Below are 21,636 nucleotides of genomic sequence, written 5' to 3'. Positions count from 1 at the left end.
ACGTAGCGATAAAGCTGACAGGTCCTTCTGGTTCCTCTGCTGTGAAATAATCACGCCCGCCGCGCCCTGCCTCCAGAGGTTATTTCTCATTGATTTCTCCACCGTTCTTACCCCGCACCTCCCGAGTTTGTCAAGGGGAACCGGAAGTCTTGTTTGCGAACCATTCAGCCTTCTCCTTTGCTACTTGCCAAGCTTCGGTGGTGATTGGTATCCCTCCGCAGCCTATGGGAGCGGGAAAGCTGTGCTGTGTTCCCTGATTGGCCAGTTTGGGACAACAGTCTGTTCCTCGCTCCCCGCCCCGCCCTTCCTGGCTCCCGAGACTTCTGCCCTTTGTGGACTCTGAAAGCGACGGAGGGGCCAGAGCAGTCTCAGCCGCTCCAGGTAGGCGAACAGGAGGGGCGCAGGAGGGGACGCCGGCAGGGGGGAGGATGCGGGTGCATGGGAGCCCATAGGCCCCGGGGGAGGCAGGAGACCACCTGGAAAAGCCACCGTGAGAGGCCTCTCCCGCCAGGCGCGCTTGGTCTCCTGACCTTAATGCCAAGAGCTGCTCTCAGGATTGCTCCGAATGTCATCGCCGCCACAAACACACATAATAAATAATAATTTTTTTTTATTTATATCCCGCCCTCCCCAGCCGAAGCCGGGCTCAGAGCGGCTAACAACAGTAAAAAAAATAGCACATTTTACATAAAATCATAATAATTTAATTGAAATACTGTGCATTCTAAAATCAATTCATTCTAGAATCAATTCAGACTCAGGAGGTGTGTCCTGGCGCCCAATTTATGGTTGCAAAAGCGCCCACTTTTTCTTGATGGTGGGGAAATACGATTTTATCCCCTTGCCTTATTGTCCCTGGTGTCCTATTGCTTTTATCTCGTGCGCAGCCGGATCCCAGGTCTGTGGACTTGGAGGGTCGTGTGTCCGAAGTCCAGTGGCAGAAGCCTGGCCTGGTCCCAGCGACCAGGGGAGGTGGCTGCTGTGGCTTTTCTCCGAGCCCCTCCCCCCCCGACCCCCGAGGCCTTACTCCCAACCTGCTGCTTCACACCATCGGAAAGAGCCGGTCGCTTAGCAGTTGACTAGTTTGACTGTAGCTGTAAGATGTACGTGCGAAACGCGGGTCATGAAAACATTCACACACACGAATGATACACCACACGTAGACAGGCTCGACCGTCCTTTAGAAATACCGGTAGCAGATGTCCTGTTCTGCGTTTAATTCTGGTTTCCCGGTACACGCTGCGATACTCCTATGGTATTAAGTGTGCCTACTGAGCTTGATCAGTCTTTGTTGGGCTTTCTTTTGTTTCCCTGTTGCAAGAAGTACAAGCAGCGACTTAAAGACATTTCTGCTTTGCACATACCTAGTTTGCCCCTTCTGCATATGTGTAGACTTATCACTTCTGCTATCTCTGCCCAGAATGTGGCAGTTACACTTGCTGAGGTCTATGCTTGAAATATACTCGAAGTCGAGAGTGGATTTCATGCACTTTATTCAGCTCGTAGTGATGAGGAGGAATGGAAATTCCCCCAGAATGTCTGCTTTATATACATTATTTACACAATGGGCCCCACATGATTGGCTAATTCCAGGATTCTCCTGTAGGCCAATCAGGTTGCGGATTCACTTCCACCTGGAGCTGGATTGGGTGGCTCTTGTGGACCAATCAGACTGCTGTATTCTGGACCCTATTGTTTTAGGACCAACCAGACTGCTGCATTCTGGATCCTATTGTTCTAGGACCAATCAGACTGCTGCATTCTGAATCCTATTGTTCTAGGACCAATCGGACTGCTGCATTTTGGATCCTCTTCAACTCAGTACATAACAATGCTAAATAAAGCCTCTTCTGTTATTCCCACCCTTTAGATTTTTTTCCTAAATATTTTTTGTATGGCTGCACACCTTGAAGTTTCCTCCAAGCCTGCTGATACCTTCCTTCTTTTGCCTACCTAAAGATTCCTACTTGGAGAGTGCGCGCAAGCAGTCCGCTAGACTTGGGAGAGCCGCGGGGCTCTCCCAGGGCTAGCGGATCGCTGCGCTACACCAGAAGCTTGGGGCGTGCCGAGCTCAGCGCGCCCCAAGCTTCTGCGTGCGCGCAAGCAGTCCGAAGCACGGGGAGCCCGAAGCACAGGCTGCCGCCCCAAGCCTCGCGCACCCGGTGGGACCTCCTGCCGGGAGCGCAAGGCTTGCTGACACTCGCCCGAAGCAGGGGGAGCCCCAAGCCTCGCGCACCCGGTGGGACCTCCTGCCGGGCGAGCGAGGCTTGCAGGCATTCGCCCCATAAGACGCACCCCGATTTCCCCTTCATTTTTGGAGGGGAAAAAGTGTGTCTTATGGGGCGAAAAATACGGTATTTTGTTTCAGTCTGTGACACATACCAGATCAGCTATGTCTGCTCAGATCCACCCTCCAAATTCGTAACATTTTCCCTAGACATGGCATATTGGAACTGATGAAGATTGGACCTGAAGAGGCTATTACGTGGGACACAGGTCTTGTTTTAGATTTTTAAAAGGGAAGGTGAACAGGTACAACCTCTGTGCAGGACATTGCAGCATAGCAATAGTAATTTTACTAAACCGAGGCAAGTTCACTTATAGTGCAATCCTACACATGTCTACCCATAGCTTTGTATCATTGGCTTTCTTGGGCCTAACTCCCAAGTAAGTGGGTATGGAATTGCAGCTTCAGACAAGTACTTCAAGCTGTAACTTGTGTGATTTAAAACATAAGCATGATGCCTTAACTGTTCCAAAAATATATATATCAAAAAATCCACTCTGTACAGCCTAATCCTGTGCATGGAAACAGGAATGCGTAAAATCTGCAAAAAATTAGGCACCAGCTGGGCATTCTAGGAGCTAATGAGATGTAGCTGATCTCTGTAGAGGGTGCCACTGGTTAGGCCAAAATGTTTAGGTGCCTGGATTTTTACAAGCACTCAGTTTTCTTGTGCAGTTTGACTTCTGGTTTTTGTTTTTGTTTGTTGTGTTTTAAAGGAGAACTGAAAATCCCATGGCTTCTCATCTTTATAGGATAGAAGAGGGAGGAAATATATAGATGTATGTATTATATTACGCAGTTCATAAACTACATATTTCCCCCCCAGGATTTCTCCATCATGATAATGATTGAAAGTATTGACTCCATAGTCACGATTTCCAGCCAGGACCTCTGGGCTGAAATCTGTTCCTCCCTGCCACATCCGGACAAGAATGATGAGTCAAGCAATGCATTTGCAGATTCGTTCACAGATGCTCACGTTCATGTGGAAAGTCAGAACGAAGTCATGAACCCCACTTTCCAAGAAAGCATGAAGCCCTGGGCACCACTGAAGGATTCAGATGCCTATTTGGCATCTTTAGGTCAGTATATTGGGAGCTGCTGAGTTGGAGAATTTGTTGCAGTCAATACCTAACCTTTGAGAGTAGTAATTATTAATTGTAATTATTATTACTGTAACATGGCCGGGAGGGGGGGGGGGAATTGTTCATCTGTATGCATTTAATCCCAAACAGCAAGTATTAGTGTTTTGATCAGCTGAAAATAAAGGCTTTTGGACTAAAAATCCATTCAGTCCAAAATTATATGTTAAAGACCAGGCATAGGCAAACTGCCCTCCAGATGTTTTGGGACTACAACTCCCATGATCCCTAGCTAACAGGACCAGTGGTCAGGGTTGGTGGGAACTGTACAACATTTGTACAATTCATACAAAACATTTGGAGGGCCGAGTTTGCCTATGCCTCTTAAAGACAATGGATCTGTTCCACAATAGGTGGACATGGCCTGAAAATCTGTGACCATTGCTACTTTTTGGTTAATCATTGATTTCAGTCTCTCCTGTACATTTCTGGATCTTCTCGGGACTTCAGAAAGGTTCTACAATTTATTTCTAAGAGCATTGGAATGACAAGATAATTGTCAGTACAGAAACAGGCAATGTGTGAGAGAAAACCTTTGACCAATTTCGTCTAATTTATTCCTGCATAAAACTCTGAAGAGTATATTAGATTATTCTTTCCGATAACTTTTGTGCAGCGAGAGAGGAATATAATCCATCTAGTGTTCTGCTGGGAGAAGAAAAGAATTTGCTGCAGCTAAATTTCCAGAACAAGAACTTGAAGACTTCCATTAAACTTCTTGCTTGTGTGCTCTGCACACAATAATTTCAATTGAGTCTCTCCTTTCAAATATTTCTAGGCAGATGGGTGAGCAGTGATCCTTAACCTAGAATGAAATGTACTTCCATTGTTTATTTTAGTGTAGATACAGATTTAAGGCAGAACCATTTCTGATTTCCATTTTTATTATGGGTTTGGGAATGAGAACATGAGTGGGCAGTGGAGGGAAAAGTAGTTTAGTGAGGCATTGCATGTTAGTTCTTTTTTACCAATTCTCTTACAAAATTAAAATGAGCAAAAGTCAGGACATGGAAGAGAAATATCTAATATAGCGCTGCGGTAAAATGGATACTTTCAATCAGAGGTGCCCAACCTAGGGCTGGGCAATACCTGGTTTTCAACATTGTGCTATATCACCAGCGAAACATCGCAATATACCAATATATCATGATGTCTGAAATAAAGATGGGCATGTTGGCCCCCGGAAGAGGACATGTCCAGGTTTTCCTGGACATATGGCAACCCTAGATATCACGATATGGACTTCAAGCCAGTTTTGGACGGTATATCACCCAGGCCTAGCCGAACCTGTGCTCATCCACCCCAGATGTTGTTGGATTCCAACTCCCATTAGTCCCACACAACGCAGCCAATAGTCAGGGGTGATGGGAGTTGGTGGCCCAGCAACAACGGACAGCCACTGGTGAATCACCCCGCCTTAAATGGTGATTTACAATTCATATGAAAACCCATGAAATGGTTTGGATTGAAAATTCCTGACTCTACCTTGGCCACACTTGTGTGATTTCCCCTCCCTGCCTCTAGAGAGAAGATTGATGAGGATAAAGGGTTTGTCACAGGAGGTGACCTCCAAAGACATGCTGCACACTCTTTCTCAAGCGAAGAAAGAATGCTGGGACAGGTTTCTGCAGGAGAAGTCTGAGTCTGAATTTTACACGGAGGGAACTGAATCTGACGAGAGGTAATTCAGTGAGGCTTTTATTCATGCAATGGCTTTTGAAGTGTGCATCTTATAGAAGTGCCCACCACTTATGGAATACGGGCTGTTCTTAATTCAAGCCACGGTTTGCCCTCAGCCCTGTTTTCAGTGCCAGGGCTCAGGTTAAAACACACTAGGGTGTTTTTCTGATCATGTGCAGAGTGCATCATGCGCAGACTGGAAAAGCCCCTTTGTGCTGTGGGGAAGCAGGGTTGAATTAGGCAGAGTCATCCCTCTGCTCAGCACCCCCCTAGACCTCCCCCGTAAAGTGATACCAGCATCACTCTGATGGCATGGAACTCCATTCCACTCGCCAAATGTGCAGGTGTGGTGCATTTACTGCCTGCAGTAGCCCCCAAAAGCCCCCAAATGGGGAATCCCGGAAGATGGGCTGATCTGAACCAAGATCCACTGGATCCTGAGCCAGCCCCGTTGCCATCACTTGTTGGCCAATGGCCTGGTGCAGCAATTTGCCTGCCCCCCCCCCGCCTTCTGCCCCAACTGATGTGAGTGACAGGGCTGCAGATCTAGTGGTGTCTCTACCACTCTTACCATGCCCTGTTACTGCCTGGTCTGGGTTTGGATTGCCCTGTTAGTCTGACCCTAGAGGAGACTTTCCCCCAATTCCTATTATCTGTGTATTCTTCTGTTTCTGCTCTAGGTCGAAAACTCATTTCATGTAGAAAACTAGTCCATTGGAGAACTGTTCTAGCTGAGCCATTTCTCTCTGTGCTAGTTTTCTGTGTGTTTCTTCATAGGGGAACAAGGGACTCTCCTATCTGCAGTGTGCCCTCTCTGGAGAGGGCCTGTGCTGAACTGATAGGTGTTCCTCAATAGCTGCTTGTCACAGAATTCCCTAAACTGTTGGAGTTTAGCCCAAACCCGAACCTTTTCTAAGATGTGGGGTAGCTTGGACAGAGAGAGTGAATGGTCCAGGGTCACCCAACTTCAGGGCTGAGTGGGATTTGAATTTGGGCCTCTCTAATCTGACAGTCGGACGCGGGTGGTGCTGTGGGTTAAACCACAGAGCCTAGGATTTGCTGATCAGAAGGTCGGCAGTTCGAATCCCCGCGACGGGGTGAGCTCCTGTTGCTCGGTCCCTGCTCCTGCCAACCTAGCAGTTCGAAAGCACATCAAAGTGCAAGTAGATAAATAGGTACCGCTCGGGCGGGAAGGTAAACGGCGTTTCCGTGCGCTGCTCTGGTTTTCCAGAAGCAGCTTAGTCATGCTGGCCACATGACCCGGAAGCTGTCTGCAGACAAACACCAGCTCCCTCGGCCTATAAAGCGAGATGAGCGCCGCAACCCCAGAGTCGGTCACGACTGGACCTAATGGTCAGGGGTCCCTTTACCTTTACTTTATTCTGACAGTCAAAAGTTCCTTCCATTACATTTAGGTAGAAAATAGTTGAAATGATTAGTGGGGATGGGGTGGGGGCTGATCCTGCCCTTTTGCCTTCTTTCTTTACTGTTCCCTGCCCTTTCTGCTTTCTCTCAGCACTCTGGAACACTTGAAGCGCTGGCTACAGCCTGAGAAAGTGGCTGTCAGCACTGAGGAAGTGCAGTATTTGATTCCGCTCGAGGCTCGTATAGAGAAGCAAGAGACAGAAGAAGAACTGATGATGGCTGTAGAACAGTGAAATGTTGACCTTTGCCTCCAGTCCGGGGGCTGGTGCAGTTTCCTTTAAAGCAGCAAGAGGAGGGAAGTGCCAGTGCTTGGTGATAGTAGACCACACTTTCCACTGTACTTCTTAAATTTCAGTGGCTTTGAAGTTGCAGATTTAAATCTAGTCATATGTAAGAATCTACTAAGATGACTGAACATAAAAGGCAGTGGCTATAATCTTTGGATAATGAGATGGACTGGAGTCAGGCATGGGAGTGAAGAGTTCGTCCATTTGCTTCGCTCTTCTCCTTTATGGTCTCTTTTCTTTGGGTCTGCATCATTCCCAGAGGTTTTTGTTATATTCTTTTTGGAGGACTTGCATGCATATGGATCCTGTAAACTGCATTATTTCAGACAATTCGTCACCTCGCACTGCAATGGACTGTGCAGAAACATTGTACTCTCAAATTTCAGTACGTGGAAACATTCCTTTCCTCACAGCATATAATCCCCAAATGTATGACTTCTAAGACTGAAACTCGTGTGTATCTCTTTTCCCAACTTTTTTTTTCTAAGCCCAAGCGTGCCTGTATCTTTTCCTCTGTGAAGTGAAAAGCAACTGCCGGTGCAGTTTTGAGTGATCTTGGCAACCTTTGCTTTTGGTTTTAGGAAGGAAAAAAAATGGGGGGGATAAAATACACACCACTACATTTTACATTCAGTTTCAGTCTTGAAGAGATGAAGCGTCTACTACTGGAAAAACCCACACAGCCCTCTTTTTGTTAAAATTGTTGTCTTTGTCCTTGCAAGCAAGCAGGTCTTGAATTGAAAAGTGTAGCACCTCATGTAATTATTTTCTTAAAACTCTGAATTTAAAACTGTTCTGGAATGGAGCTACTTTGCTTTGCCATTCATAAGATCTGATTTCCCCAAGCATCTTTTCCAGCTAATAGAATAGCCATGCTTTCTTCTTCACTCTCAGTTTCCTTTGCTGCAAGAAGAAAAGAAAAATGTATTCCAAAACAATATGGAATTAAATCTGTAGGAATTTAGCTGGCATAAATAAGACCAAGTATGAAATCAGTTGTGAGCTGGAAAAGGAGGATGTATTCCATTAACCTTTTTACTCCCTGTGGCATATTCACTTGTGTGTGTGTGTTTTTTGTGTGTGGCAGTGTACGCAAAAGGAGGTGAAAATGTTTGTGCTGCAGCCACATGTCATGTCCTTGACTTCATTTTCATTACGTTCCCTCACTCCGTGGCCATCCATAGCCCTTCACTGCTCCCTTCCCTGATACCTTTCAACATACGTAGCAGCCCAGGCCAGTTGCTGCTTTTGTGCCATTTTTCCCTCATTGACTTTTTGCTTCTTGCAAACAGCGCAGTTGCAATAATGCAGACAACCGGATCTGATTGCATGGTGATATCATTGAAGGCAAACTCGGTTTGAATATTTTTGTTTGCCATTGGTGATGTTGTTATGTCTGAATGGCCATATAGTGACTTCACTGGTCTCAGAGTGCTTTTTTTAAAAAAGGTAACAAAGCAATAGCTGAATTGGGTTTGGCACTGCTGGCAAGCCAAGATGGCAAAATAGGAAATGCCGAACCTGGAAAAAATTTAGCATAGCACGGTTAAAGTATGCAAGTAGGTATATGTGTTTATGAAGTATTTGGAAATGTGTGCTGTGGTTGCCTCCTCTCCAAAATTGCAGTTTTGCTTAAATAATCCGGAAATTTGTTAGACAAAACATCTCAAAATTGGGGAAGTTTACATTATTTCCCATCATTTTATGTTTCACTTGCCTCTGAGTTTTTCTGCTCTGGTAATACGTTATGGATGATGAACTGCATATATTGCTGTGACATTGGTGGGATAGTCTCTAGGTTGTCTATTTGCGTAGTTAATATGCCTTTTCAAAATTGAGTTTCACTGACTTCTGTCTTGATCCATCAAAACATATTTGCCTGTTGTATGAGTGATGTACCTTTGTGGCTCTTCACATTTTTTTGTGTTGTGATAGAAGAACATGCGATTTCAGAACTGAGGCTTTTAAAGTTTGCTGTCTTTATTTTGTGTCGTCAGTGCATTAGGCTCTATACAGAGTGTAGAGGAGTTAGGAACACACACACACACCCTTTCCCAGTGAATTAAAAGGATAGGGCCCTCCTTCCTTGGAGGTTGGATTTCCATCTGTCATGGATGCTTTAGTTGAAATTCCTGCATTGCAGAGTCAGACTAGATAATCCTCAGGGTCCCTTGCAACTCTACAGTCCTATAATTCTATGAAAAGGAGACACCGGGACCTGAGAAAGAAGTAGCAAGAGGGAACGGTTAAGTGGGAAGAATTAGGAACAGGCAAATTTAAACTAGGGAACAGCAAGAACCAGTGGAGGCTGGTCCATTAGGGAAAATGTGGTACTGCCCCACCAACTTCAGATTCCTCCAAGTCTACCTGCCTGCCTGCCTTCTTAGGACTTGCCGATCAGAAGGTCGGTGGTTCGAATCCCTGCGACGGGGTGAGCTCCCGTTGCTCGGTCCCAGCTCCTGCCAACCTAGCAGTTCAAAAGCACCCTCAAAAAGTGCAAGTAGATAAATAGGTACTGCTCTGGCAGGAAGGTAAACAGTGTTTCCGTGCGCTGCTCTGGTTTGCCAGAAGCGGCTTAGTCATGCTGACCACATGACCCGGAAGCTGTACGCCGGCTCCCTCAGCCAATAAAGTGAGATGAGCGCCGCAACCCCAGAGTCAGTCGTGACTAGACCTAATGGTCAGGGGTCCCTTTACCTTTATGTTCCTGGTTAGAAGGGAGAACTTACCCTGCTTAGGATAGCATGCTAAGCCAAACTTCAGCTAAGCTCAGTATGGGAGCAAAAAGAATTGGGGCAGAGCACCTGCAAGCCCATCTCTGGAAGCCTGGACGATTGTATGGTCTCAATAAGCCACCATTTGGTTGACCATGTCATGTGAACCAGGCTTATGTTCCCTGTTTAGCAGGAGACAAGAGAAGCAGAACTGGGTCCCTGCGCATGATGCAGTGTATGGGCACAAACCCTGGGTTCATTACACAGTTAATATTATTTCCTGCTAAATGACAAATCCATGGAGCAATTGCTATCCTGGCAGGTCAAACTACTCCTGGGTGTGTGGGTGTGACATCATATTGTTTCTATTTTAAAATGTACTGTTAGTGCTAATCACGGCAATTGCCCTAGACTCTGAAGAGGCATCAATTAAAACACTTTTCCATTTCCTCTGTGTTGATTTTGCCAATATTTTTTATTGATTTTCCATAATTTTTAATAAATTGCCACCAAATGAATACAAATTCAATACAAATTTAAAAGCTGACTTCCCACCCACCCACAGGTGTCGCCTCTTTGCTGGTCCCAATAAAATCACTTTCCCAACTATCATTTCAAAATACACTCAACCCTTCTCCCTACACATCGCCTGTTCAGTTGTCAATTTCTGCTATGGCTTTTATACATTGTTATAACCTGTACTCAAAATAGTTGAGTGGAGTAAATCCTCTTTAATCTATCTATAATAGTCGTTCATCAATTTTCAAACATTTCTTTCTGATACCTCTTGAGGAACACGTTGCCTGAGAAAAGCAGGTCTGGCTTCCTCCCAGACAACATACACATATTCCTCCCTAACATGGCCTTGAACATTGTTGTCTGACATCTGGCCCCAGTAACCAATAACTCAGCCTCACTGGTGCAGCATGCAGAGGGTGAAAATGAAACCCCTAGATTTTTTTGCATAAATATATAATATACATGATTTTGTACCTTTTAATGTCACCGGGATTCAGCCAGATTGTTTAAGGAGGGCCAGAAGCGGAACACAAAGGCCTCCTTGTATCTCATTATGCCTGCCCAATTTCAAAAGCATGTGATCAGCTTAGCTATCTTCCATGAGCAATCTCTCTGTCCCACAGCAGGCCAGTGGGCAGGGAGGAAGAGATTGGTGGAATATTAAAAGAAAAGTCTGCAAGTAAGAGCTGCTTGACAGTGGAGCTAGGATGGTGGGCTTTTCCCCATGCTGGAGGAGGTCTTCGAGGCTGGGCAGACACATACTGAGGGTGCTCCGATTTCCTGCCCACACACCCCTTAGTGGAGGAACTCAAGAGCTACAGGAACATCCTTAACATCTGGCCATCCAAATGTCTGCTTGAAGTGGAGATGGGATCTATTGTTGGCAACATGATAATTTGTTGCTCTGTTTTTGTTTCTTAATATTCCTGTACACGTGTGTGTGTGTGTGTGTGTGTGTGCGCGCGCGCACGCACGCACCCCCATAACGTTATTAAAGGTAAAGGTACCCCTGCCCGTACGGGCCAGTCGTGTCCGACTCTAGGGTTGTGCGCTCATCTCACTTAAGAGGCCGGGAGCCAGCACTGTCCGAAGACACTTCCGGGTCACGTGGCCAGCGTGACGAAGCTGCTCTGGCGAGCCTGCACCAGCGCAGCACACGGAAACGCCGTTTACCTTCCCGCTATAAAGCGGTACCTATTTATCTACTTGCACTTAGGGGTGCTTTCGAACTGCTAGGTGGGCAGGAGCTGGGACTGAAAGACGGGAGCTCACCCCGCCATGGGGATTCGAACCGCCGACCATGCGATCGGCAAGTCCTAGGCACTGAGGTTTTACTCACAGCGCTACCCGTGTCCCCTATCCAATAACGTTATTACTGGATATAATTTGCCACTAGATCTCGTCAGAATTTCCTTCTTGTGGCTTGAAAGGTAAAGTGCACACGTGATTTAGAATCTATCATATTTTATTTATTATATGTACAGTGGTACCTTGGTTCTCAAACGCCTTGGTACTCAAACGCCTTGGTTCCCAAACGCTGAAAACCCGGAAGTAAGTGTTCCAGCTTTCGAACGTTTTTCGGATGGTTGTTGGCTATTGTTTTCTGGGGCACCTGCACCAATCAGAAGCTGCACCTTGGTTTTCGAACATTTCAGAAGTGAGACGGACTTCCAGAATGGATTAAGTTCGAGAACCAAGGTATCTCTATGGTAGTTTTTGTTAGTAAATGGGGCCATGTACCCCCTGGTTACGTGGACCTGGGGGGGTCTACGGACCACCAATTGGGAACCACTGTTCTAGGTTATGAAGATCCTATCCAATCCTATAATTCGAATACTAGAACAAAATAGAAATGAGGAATTTTTACTGAAATCTAATGGCAAATTATATCCATTAATAACTCTCTCTCTCTCTCTCTCTGTGTGTGTGTGTGTGTGTATGCACACACATGCATAGATACAAAAACACAGCCACACAGTATTATTGGAGACTCCAACAATGGATTCCTTCAGGTTCCCACCTTGGAGGCACTGGGGAATGAGGGAGATGGGCCTTTCCCTTCCTTATTATGGCCTGCTACGTATTTCATACTGCAGCGACATAGCAAACGACTGGATCTACTGAGACTTGGAACTGAAGGCTTCTGGATCTGTGTGTCGGTACACCTGGTGGTAAGCTACTCAGGGCTGCACAGCAGAGAAACGCCAACATTGTAATGCCTACTCAGAAGTAAATTTCATTAAGTTTAATGGGGCCAACTCCCAGATTAAGTAGGAATAGGTCTTTTCAGCCTTGCCATGTCTTCACCATCCTGGCAGATCCATTTCTTTGTTTAGAGCAGGTATTCATCCATGTCCCAGATGTTTGTCTGAAACTGTATTCATTTGGTGGGTGAACCTGGGTAAATGCTTAAAGATTGAGGTGATTAGGCTACCTCAAGATGAATGTCCAAATTCAGTATCCTAACAAGAGGTCCTACACTGAGCCAAACATGTTGTTGTTGTTGTTTAGTCGTTTAGTCGTGTCCGACTCTTCGTGACCCCATGGACCAGAGCACACCAGGCACTCCTGTCTTCCACTGCCTCCCACAGTTTGGTCAAACTCATGTTCGTAGCTTCAATAACACTGTCCAATCATCTCATCCTCTGTCGTCCCCTTCTTGTGCCCTCCATCTTTCCCAACATCAGGGTCTTTTCCAGGGAGTTCTCATGAGGTGGCCAAAGTATTGGAGTCTCAGCTTCAGGCTCTGTCCTTCCAGTGAGCACTCAGGGCTGATTTCCTGAAGAATGGATAGGTTTGATCTTCTTGCAGTCCATGAGACTCTCAAGCGTCTCCTCCAACACCATAATTCAAAAGCATCAAAAGAGTCAAACATATTGTTACTCAATTCCCTCCTGCACTTCCTCAAGAAAAAGTATGCATCAGTGAGAAAAAGAAAATTAGATAGGATCTTCTAAAAATGGGTAAGAATGTAATTACAGCATTGCCTGGTACTGGTAATGTAGAATGCTGTATTTGAATGTTATCTCCTGTCTGATCATATTTGCACTCCCTCTTGTAGATTTAAGAATTTCCACTGAGGTTAATGAGCATAAATGCCACTTTATGGTATTTTATGTTTAGGTATTAGAAACCTGCTTCTTCCACTGCATTTTTCATAAAGTGTTCCTGTGGATCTTTCCTGAATGCAAAGGGGCCATGTGATGAATTTATCTATTTATTTGCATTTTCTGCCAGCTTTCCCCCTGAAGGCTCAGGGGGTGAATTATGTGTAGCAACCAGAAATATATAACTAAAAAACGTAGAGCAGATTGTTGCTAAACTCTAGTACATTTAGTTCTCATTTTTTTCAATGACAGAGATGTAATAGCACAATCCTATACATGTCTACTGAGATGTAAGGCACAATGAGTTCAATGGAGCTTACTCACAGGTAAGTGGGTACAGGACTGTAATCTAAAGCCTTTGTCTAAGACCTTTCCTGGTATCCATTTGGTAGTTATCTGGGTGTCCACCCCTTTTGAAGATGGGGACAACATTTGCCCATCTCCAGTCTTCAGGGACCTCATATTTCTATTTAATACCTATTGTCACCTCATTGGTGATGATGGAGACATGCTTTGCCTACAGATGAAATCTGCAGAAAAACAGAATCTGTTCTTTTTCTTCTCCATATTCAATGAAATTATAGCTGCTTTGTGAAATAACAGTGTTTATCTTTTGCATTTTCTTTCACTACTATAAAAATTGGCATTTCCAAAGCAGCGTAGACTTATAAAGCCTCAGTTTCCTTCCACAACATTACTGCATGAAGGAGGAGATTTGCAGTGCTGAGTGCTTTTAAAGGATATGGATTGCCATGGTAACCACTGACTTCTAAAGACCACACAAATTACATATTTAATTGAAAGGCATGTTTTGATTTTGACTCTGTTTTATTTTTGTATAGTTTATCTGCCATCTCTTTGTATGTTAATTTGGTGTGGAGGTAGGGAGATGAAAGAACATTGAGAATGTTCCTGGAATAATTTGAGGAATCTGTTATATTATTTTTAGAAAAGATTGTTCAACTTCCTCTTCTTGGTCTTCTGTTTTGGACATTAATGTATTGTACTCAAGGAACATGACTGAAAAAAAGTAATTCAAATGCAGATTGGACACTATTAGACTCCACCAAATTCTCTCTATATATACATATACATATATAAATATAATTTTAATTAAATTTTCTATTTTACAATTTAGAATATTCATTTATACAACCTTAACATATCAGTGACTTCCTTTCTTCTCTTTCAATGGTTCATTTTGCATAGCATAAATCCCGGCATATTTTATTTATTTATTTATTTTTAAAGAATTTTTTTTATTTTCAATGCAGAATCATAACAAAAATTACAAACATTGAATCCAAAATAATACTGTACAAACAAAAATCCCCGGAACATATAGAAAAAAAAAAACAGAAAAGGAAAAGGGGAAAAAAAACCCATAGGAAACAAAACAAAACTAAACAAAAACAAAAAAGCACAGATATACAGAAAAAAAACCATATCATTACGTACATAAACACAAATTGACTTCCTTCCTTTGTTCTAAGACCTCAAAAAATTTACTCTTACTGTATTGTTGTGTCTAATTAGATTACTTCCACCTTGGTACTTTTTATTTTTTTTACACCATTTTTCTTTTTCTTTAACCCTGTAAAGCATCATTCATTACATACCAATATACTAACTCCAGAACAATGTTTTTTCATATACTCTTTAGCACAACCCCATTCTTTTAATAATTTCTGGTCCGATTGTCCCCTTATGTAAGCTGTGAGTCTTGCCAGATTTATGTATTCACATAATTTAATTTGCCAATCTTTCACTGATGGAATTTTTCTGCCTTTCCAGTTTTTAGCTATAAGCATCCTGGCAGCTGTTGTTGCATAAAGGCTTTCCTTTGATTTTCGGGGATATCATTTGTAATTAAACCTAAAAGGAATGCCTCCGGTTTTTTACTGAAAGATAATTTAAACATCTTTTTGAGTTCTTCATAGATTTCATTCCAGAATTGTTTAATAGGTCGGCATTCCCACCACATGTGAAACATTGTTCCTATTTCTTTTTTACATCTCCAACAGGTATTCGATTTTAATTTGTAAATTTTTGCCAATTTTACCGGAGTTAAGTACCATTGGTACACCATTTCCATAAAATTTTCTCTTATTGTATAACATGCCGTGAATTTAATATCATATTTCCATAATTTCTCCCATTGGTCCAGCCGAATTACATATCCTATATCACATGCCCATTTAATCATAACTTCTTTTACTTCTTCATCCTTTAATTCCCATTCTAATAGTAAATTATACTATTTATATCAACATATTTTATATCAACTAATCCATTCAGTATTTGATTATTACTTCCATCAAAACATATTTACACTGGTGAATTTATCTTAATGCTGCCAACGTTTTCAAGTGTACACAATTCCCCTCCCCCATATAGTCAAACATTTTCCAATCTTATTTAAAGGAATGTTCTTCTTGTTCTCTTATTCTATAAGTTAGATCCACAAGCCGTGCATACTCCACCAAATTAAACTGGAGAGCTGGGATGCAATTCTATACATACTGTCCTGGGAGTTGGTCCCATTGAACTCAATGTGACTTACTTCTGAGCAAACATGTTTAAAAAGTTGGGCACCATCCTCACTCTCTGCCCGGTGGTAGCAAGATTCCAGGGGTTTCAAGGCGCTCACCCAGGGCTTATGCTACTTTAGAGAACTGAAGGCGTGACAGTGACTGTTGGAGCTTTAAGAAGTATGATTTATTCACATATTGACACCATAGAGGGAATCTGAATCTTACAGCATGGTCATTTTAAGCAGGGCTTGGAAAGGATGATCCTGGGGGAGGACATGGCTGTTTCATTAGAACAATGAACACAGGTAGCCCATGCTGCAACATTTTGTTGCAGGACCCACTTGTTTTTCTCCAAAGGCAACAAAGGAAGTTAGCGCACAAGATGTATCTGACAGTGAAATTCAGACAGCAAGACTTAGTCCAACACCTGATTCACCATGAATAGCCAATTACACGAATATGGAATAATTATGTTGAAGAACACACTTGGAGTCTCCAGACATAATGGTAATTTAAATTATGGTTTTAGGAGAGACTGTTTTGTGTCGTGCTGAGTATGTCTGAACATGAGCACTCAAAATTAAGCGCTGATTGCCTTAGAAGAAAAACACCACATGTAAGGACCCCAGGATGGTTAACTCCAGTCAAAGGTGACTATAGGGTTGCGGCGCTCATCTCGCTTTGCAGGCCAAGGGAGCTGGCATTTGTCCACAGACAGCTTTCTGGGTCATGTGACCATCATGACTAAACTGCTTCTGGCCCAACGGAACACCGTGACAGAGGCCAGAGTGCATGGAAACGCCATTTACCTTCCCACCACAACGGTACCTATTTATCTGCTTGCACTGGTGTGCTTTTGAATTGCTAGGTTGGCAGGAGCTGGGATAGAGCAACAGGAACTCACTCCATCATGGGGATTTGAACCACTGACCTTCTGTTTGGCAAGCCCAAGAGGCTTAGTGGTTTAGACCACAGGGCCACCTTCATCTGATTGTCTTAGAAGGAAAACATCACATGTGCACCTTAATGTCAGAGTATTAATACAAGTATTCAGTTGCAACCCCAAAATGACTCATGTTTATATTATGCCCTGGAAAACTGCTTTAGAAATGGTATTTCCACTGGTACATGCAAGAAGCAAAGCAGAAGGGGATTGGTGCTTTGGTTAGAAGGTGCTAATGGACTATCTGTTGCACCACAGGTATGGAGATAAGCCGGAACTCAGGCATAGGCAAACTTAGCCCTCCAGGTGTTTTGGGACTACAACTCCCATCATCCCTGACCACTGGTCTTGTTAACCAGGGATGATGGGAGTTGTAGTCCCAAAACATCTGGAGGGCCAAGTTTGCCTATGCCTGCCCTAACTCTTTGTGCCGTTGAATTGTACAAACTTCACAAACAATTACAGAATTTTTTGAATAACAGACTGCAGTTCTAATGGAAGCTGTAGACTTGACATACTAGCTGTGCCTGCAGTCCCCATGAAGAACAACCCAGTTAATAGCTGAAGGGTTGATATTATTATAAATTGAGGGGGATCCCCTAAACCTAAGAAATTAACAAATGGTAGGATTTTTATTATTTGGGATATGAATGAAAAATACAAGCTGTAGAACTGTACCAGACATGGAATCCCTGAGCTGGCTTATGCAAACCAGATTGGCAGGGCTAGTTAAGAGCAAAGCCACTAACACACAAAAGTGCTAATCACTGGTCATTAGCACATCTAAGGAAAGGTCTCAGGGCTGTGGGATTGCCAAGGTGATGGGGAACAGGCAGGCTGCGTTCACAGGAAAAATGTGCTTCTACAAAACTAGGCTTGGGATAGGAGATGGATGGGAAGGAGTTGTTTGGGTGAGAGGAAGGAGGAGGAGAACTAAGACAGAACCGATCTTGGCAGGCAGGCTGGCTGAAGGGAGGCTGGGAGAGATGTCTTGGACTTCAGCGCTGCATTGCTGTGAGGAGCAAGCCCCTCTTGAGATGACCACGTTGTAAGATGGTCACTCACTCCATCTTTATTCAGGTGTAAATATGTGAATAAATCTCTATTATTCGATTATTGATATAAACCTCCAAAATGTATTTTGTATAGTTAAGCTTTTACCTCTACCTTCAATACATTTTATTTTATTTTATTGCTATGGCTAGTGGCTGATGCAAATAAAGATTCTTCTGATCTGATCTGTGAAATCATATTTCTTAAAGCTACCTCTTGATTCTCAGAGGAACACAGACCCCAGGTGAGTGTCTGGAACCTCCTGGAATCTTGCTACCGGTCAGCAGAGATTGGGGGTGGTGTCCAACCTTTGTAACGTATGTTTGTAGTAGGAAAGACAGAGAGGGAGAGAGAAGCAGGTGCAGCGGTCCAAAAATGAAAGAAAGCAAAATGAATAAAAAAGCATACAAAATAGAAATGCATTTTAAAGCTGCATTCTTAAGCCACCTATTAGGGTGTAAGCCCAAGTGAAGACAGTGGAACTTCTCAGTGGACATACATAGCATTGTGCAGAAAGAGAGACACATAGGTAAAGGAATATATAATTTTTTTAAAAAAAAATTGTCCAGTAGCACCTTAGAAACCAACTAAGTTAGTTATTGGTACGAGCTTTCGTGTGCATGCACACTTCTTCAGATACACTGAAACAGAAGTCACCAGACCTTTATATATACTGAGAGGGTGGGGAGGGGTATTACTCAGAAGGGTGGTGGGAATGGGTGATTGGCTGATAGGTGTGGTAAACCTGTTGACGATAAGTAAAGGGACATTCTATCTCAGTGAGGCATGCAGCTGCCCCTGGTACTGATATATATATATATATTTTGCAAGAGTTGAAGGTGTACATGGGATTGATTTAGCCCAGCCAGCTCTAAATTAATACTAACATTGCTGTTCTGTTAACAAGTGAGATGCATGTATATTCATATTTTAGCTCTGGGGCTGCCAACCTTCTTCAGGTCTATAGGTGATTTGGATGTTTGAGTAGGCAGAGAGAAAACACCCACACCCCTTCACTTTTCCAGAGACCTGTGTAAAACTCAGAGCCTCTAGAATTATCGGAACTTTGAAAAGCACCTAGGACTGAAAGAAGAAGTGGGAAGTTAGGCATTGGTAAGAAGGGGTTAAGAGGATGGGGGGGGGAGGAACGCCATCACCTCCGGGTGGTCCGGTAAAGGAGGGGGGGGTGTTGCCTTGTCTGAAGCCTATGGAGGTGTGGGCCAAAGGCACGCCCCCCCCAGCGGTGACCCGGGGGGAGCTCCTAGTTGATGTGCCTCAGCAGGAAACTCCCCCACTATGGTGTTAACCCTTCCCGTGTCTCCAGCAAATGGGCTGGAGCCGGATAGTCGATAGGACCAATGCCTAAGCCAATGCCTCTCATTCCTGAAATCAATAAAGTTGTGGCCTAATTCGCCCATTTAACCTTAAATTCTGATGTCTTGTGTCTTTATTTATCCTTGGTGGGGGGCGGGAACTCGCCACGCACGTGGGAAAGTGGGCTACTCTTCCAACTTCTTCCTTCAGCTCTGCATAGTTTTCAAGAGAGAAAAAGGTTCTCATTCTCACTACCTCTAGATCATGAACTGATGAAGGGAAGGATAGGAGTGAAACAAAAAAAGGAAAAGTTACAAATTTTCCTAATACTGTTGTGCATTTTAAAAGGGATTTACCCTGACAGCCTCAAGGGGGTGAGGCTGTAACGGTGGTTTGCTTTCTGCTGACAATCTTGATATTCTTGCTTGCTTGCAATTAACATAGCTAGGCTCAGAGATGGTCTGGGATGTGACTTGCCACAACAGAGCCCCCACTTCCTAGTGTGAAGCTCCAGGTTCAAAACACTGTGTGTTCATTTGAATCTGAGCCACTATAAAAAGCCTACCTGCTTTCAGCTGCCATTTCCAAAATGAAGGCGTCCCAACACTTCAGGGTGTCTTTAAATTCTAATTTTACATGCACATACCTAGTCTTAATATTTGGCTGTTTGGTTGTTAACTTTGAAGCTCTCCTTTCCACCCAATGGTGCTCAAAATTACCTAGCAGCAATAAAACACAAATTAACAATCCAAACTGTACAAATGAGGCAGGTAAAATACATAAATAAAATCAATAACACTGATCACCGGAGGGCAGGAAATGTGGTATATTAGTAGCACCAGGAAAAGCTTGGCCCATAGCAATTTTTAAAGCATGGGGATAGCAACTTGCCGGCTTGCTATCATCCTGGAGTACAGTTTATTGGGTGAAAGCTATCCAGTATTTCCCAGAAACAATATTATCTGTTATCAATCCACATGCACAAAATACAAAATCCAGGGCTTCTCAAATAAGTACATGGAAGCTGAAACAGTAGGCTTTTGCTCAAGTTCTCAATATTGTTGCCATTGCATAATCTGTGTACCAACTCACTGCAGAGTCTAACCTCAGGAAATAATTAAAACATCTCAGCATGGTGCATTGAAAGCATATTGATCTTTCTGGGGGAAATTGTTCCTCTGACAGCTTCAGGCTGCCTTGATTCTTATTATTTTTTAAGAGAGCCCCCCCCCAACGTTAAGAATCGAACAGTTGCATTTCCCCTCATTTGGCTCTGGGAATGTCCTGAAGCCAATCAAAGTAAGTTTGTGCTCCTTACCAATGTGTTCCTTAGGAAATAATCATCAAATCACCCAAGGGAGAGATAAATGGAAGTGGCACAAAGCACCAGGTATTGTCAGACACTGACATCATTTCTGATTTTTTAAAAAAATAACAGGAAGTTGAGATAGCGTATATTCTGACTGGGGAATCCATCTGAAGTAATGATGCCACACACCTTTGTGGTCAGAAACACTCTAGTGTGAGCAGATGCTTTTAGCACTGTGGCAAGAGTTCTCTGGAATTCTCTTCCCTTTGAAGCAAGCCCTGTATCTATCAACAGGGACATCCACCTGTTGCCCCTTGTTTCCACTGCTCTTTGACTTCTCCCTGGAGCCATTAGCTATCACTTTGTGTTCTAACCCCAATATAAAGGAGTCCTGGAGAGAGGCGGAAGAGCATCTTTTAAACTTCTAGACAACATGATCTGCATGGTAAGTAACCCACAAGAGGCTCTGCCTAGTTCAAGGGAGCTACTTCAAGCTGAACAGATGGCAGGTCTTCCTATTAGCCTTCACAAATCCTGAATTGTGTATTTTAATGTAGCCCCAGGTATGCAATCAAAGCTAAAAGAAGCAGCCAATATTCCAAACGACAATAAATTTTACAAGTTCAAATTCCACAAAATATAAACAACTTGTATACCGTAAATTATATTCCCAACGGCTGTTCTTGTTGTGGTTGTTTTAAATGATACTGGTCAATGGAACAGTCCCCAATTGTCTTTGTTAGGCCAAATTGTAATAATACAATTTTTTTTTAATTTTTTTTCAGATACTCCCCATACCCCTCCATCCTGGCATTCTTAAAAATTGACAAAATCTAATTTATAATTTTGTATTCCAAAAAAGAACCCTGGATTAGCATTGAAAAACTAGTGTTATAGGCCAGATGGAAGGGGATGGGGCTTTCAAATCTGTTGTGATATTAAGACACATTTCAAATAGGACAGCTTTGTTTTATTATTAGGAAGGTTAATAACAAATGAATTTCATTAGAATAGGGTAGGTTACAAGAAAAAGATGTATGGGTCTTGCCATTTCTTAATCTAACTCCTTCTGCATTACAATCTATACACTGAGGATATGGGGGGACATGGCAGCAGCATCTTTCTCCAGTTTGTTCACCGCTCATGCCACAAACTACCACCCACAGAGCGGGGATATGAGCTTGCAGTGTATATCATTTTAAATTGGGAGAACCTATTCAGGTTATTAAACTTTTATAACAATGATGCTTCAATTTCTACTGAACAAGTCAGACTAGTTGTAGGAGACCCAGGGCTTAACTGGCTGCATATTTGTCAGTTTC

The 21,636-nt window shown here is 43.3% G+C and overlaps 1 protein-coding gene across 2 annotated transcripts; it reads left to right on the top strand.

The window, feature by feature from the left end:
* The first annotated feature begins 150 nt into the window (after positions 1–150).
* Positions 151–8,781, top strand: CCDC32 (coiled-coil domain containing 32). Of its 2 annotated transcripts, none has more exons than XM_083510636.1 (4): positions 151–381; positions 3,114–3,369; positions 4,954–5,110; positions 6,626–8,781. In XM_083510636.1, the coding sequence occupies exons 2-4, from the start codon at positions 3,126–3,128 to the stop codon at positions 6,765–6,767; spliced, it is 543 nt and encodes a 180-aa protein (XP_083366762.1). In that variant the 5' UTR covers positions 151–381; positions 3,114–3,125; the 3' UTR covers positions 6,768–8,781. The 2 variants fall into 2 exon arrangements, 1 of the variants encoding a protein (XP_083366762.1); XR_014527829.1 differs by having other exon boundaries at positions 238–381; positions 4,954–6,120; positions 6,499–8,781.
* Positions 8,782–21,636: the final 12,855 nt, after the last annotated feature.

The sequence above is a fragment of the Podarcis liolepis genome, assembly GCF_965112155.1.
Source record: "Podarcis liolepis genome assembly, chromosome: 1".
NCBI lineage: Eukaryota > Metazoa > Chordata > Lepidosauria > Squamata > Lacertidae > Podarcis > Podarcis liolepis.
The sequence above is the reverse complement of the archived record's forward strand: the minus strand, read 5'-3'. Positions and strand labels throughout refer to the sequence as shown.

Excerpts from the sequence above, each read along its gene's own strand:
- CCDC32 (XM_083510636.1), top strand. The coding sequence starts at position 3,126 with ATGATAATGATTGAAAGTATTGACTCCATAGTCACGATTTCCAGCCAG. Across the intron at positions 3,370-4,953 it reads TGCCTATTTGGCATCTTTAG|AGAGAAGATTGATGAGGATA; the intron begins GTCAGTATATTG and ends CCCTGCCTCTAG. Across the intron at positions 5,111-6,625 it reads GGAACTGAATCTGACGAGAG|CACTCTGGAACACTTGAAGC; the intron begins GTAATTCAGTGA and ends GCTTTCTCTCAG.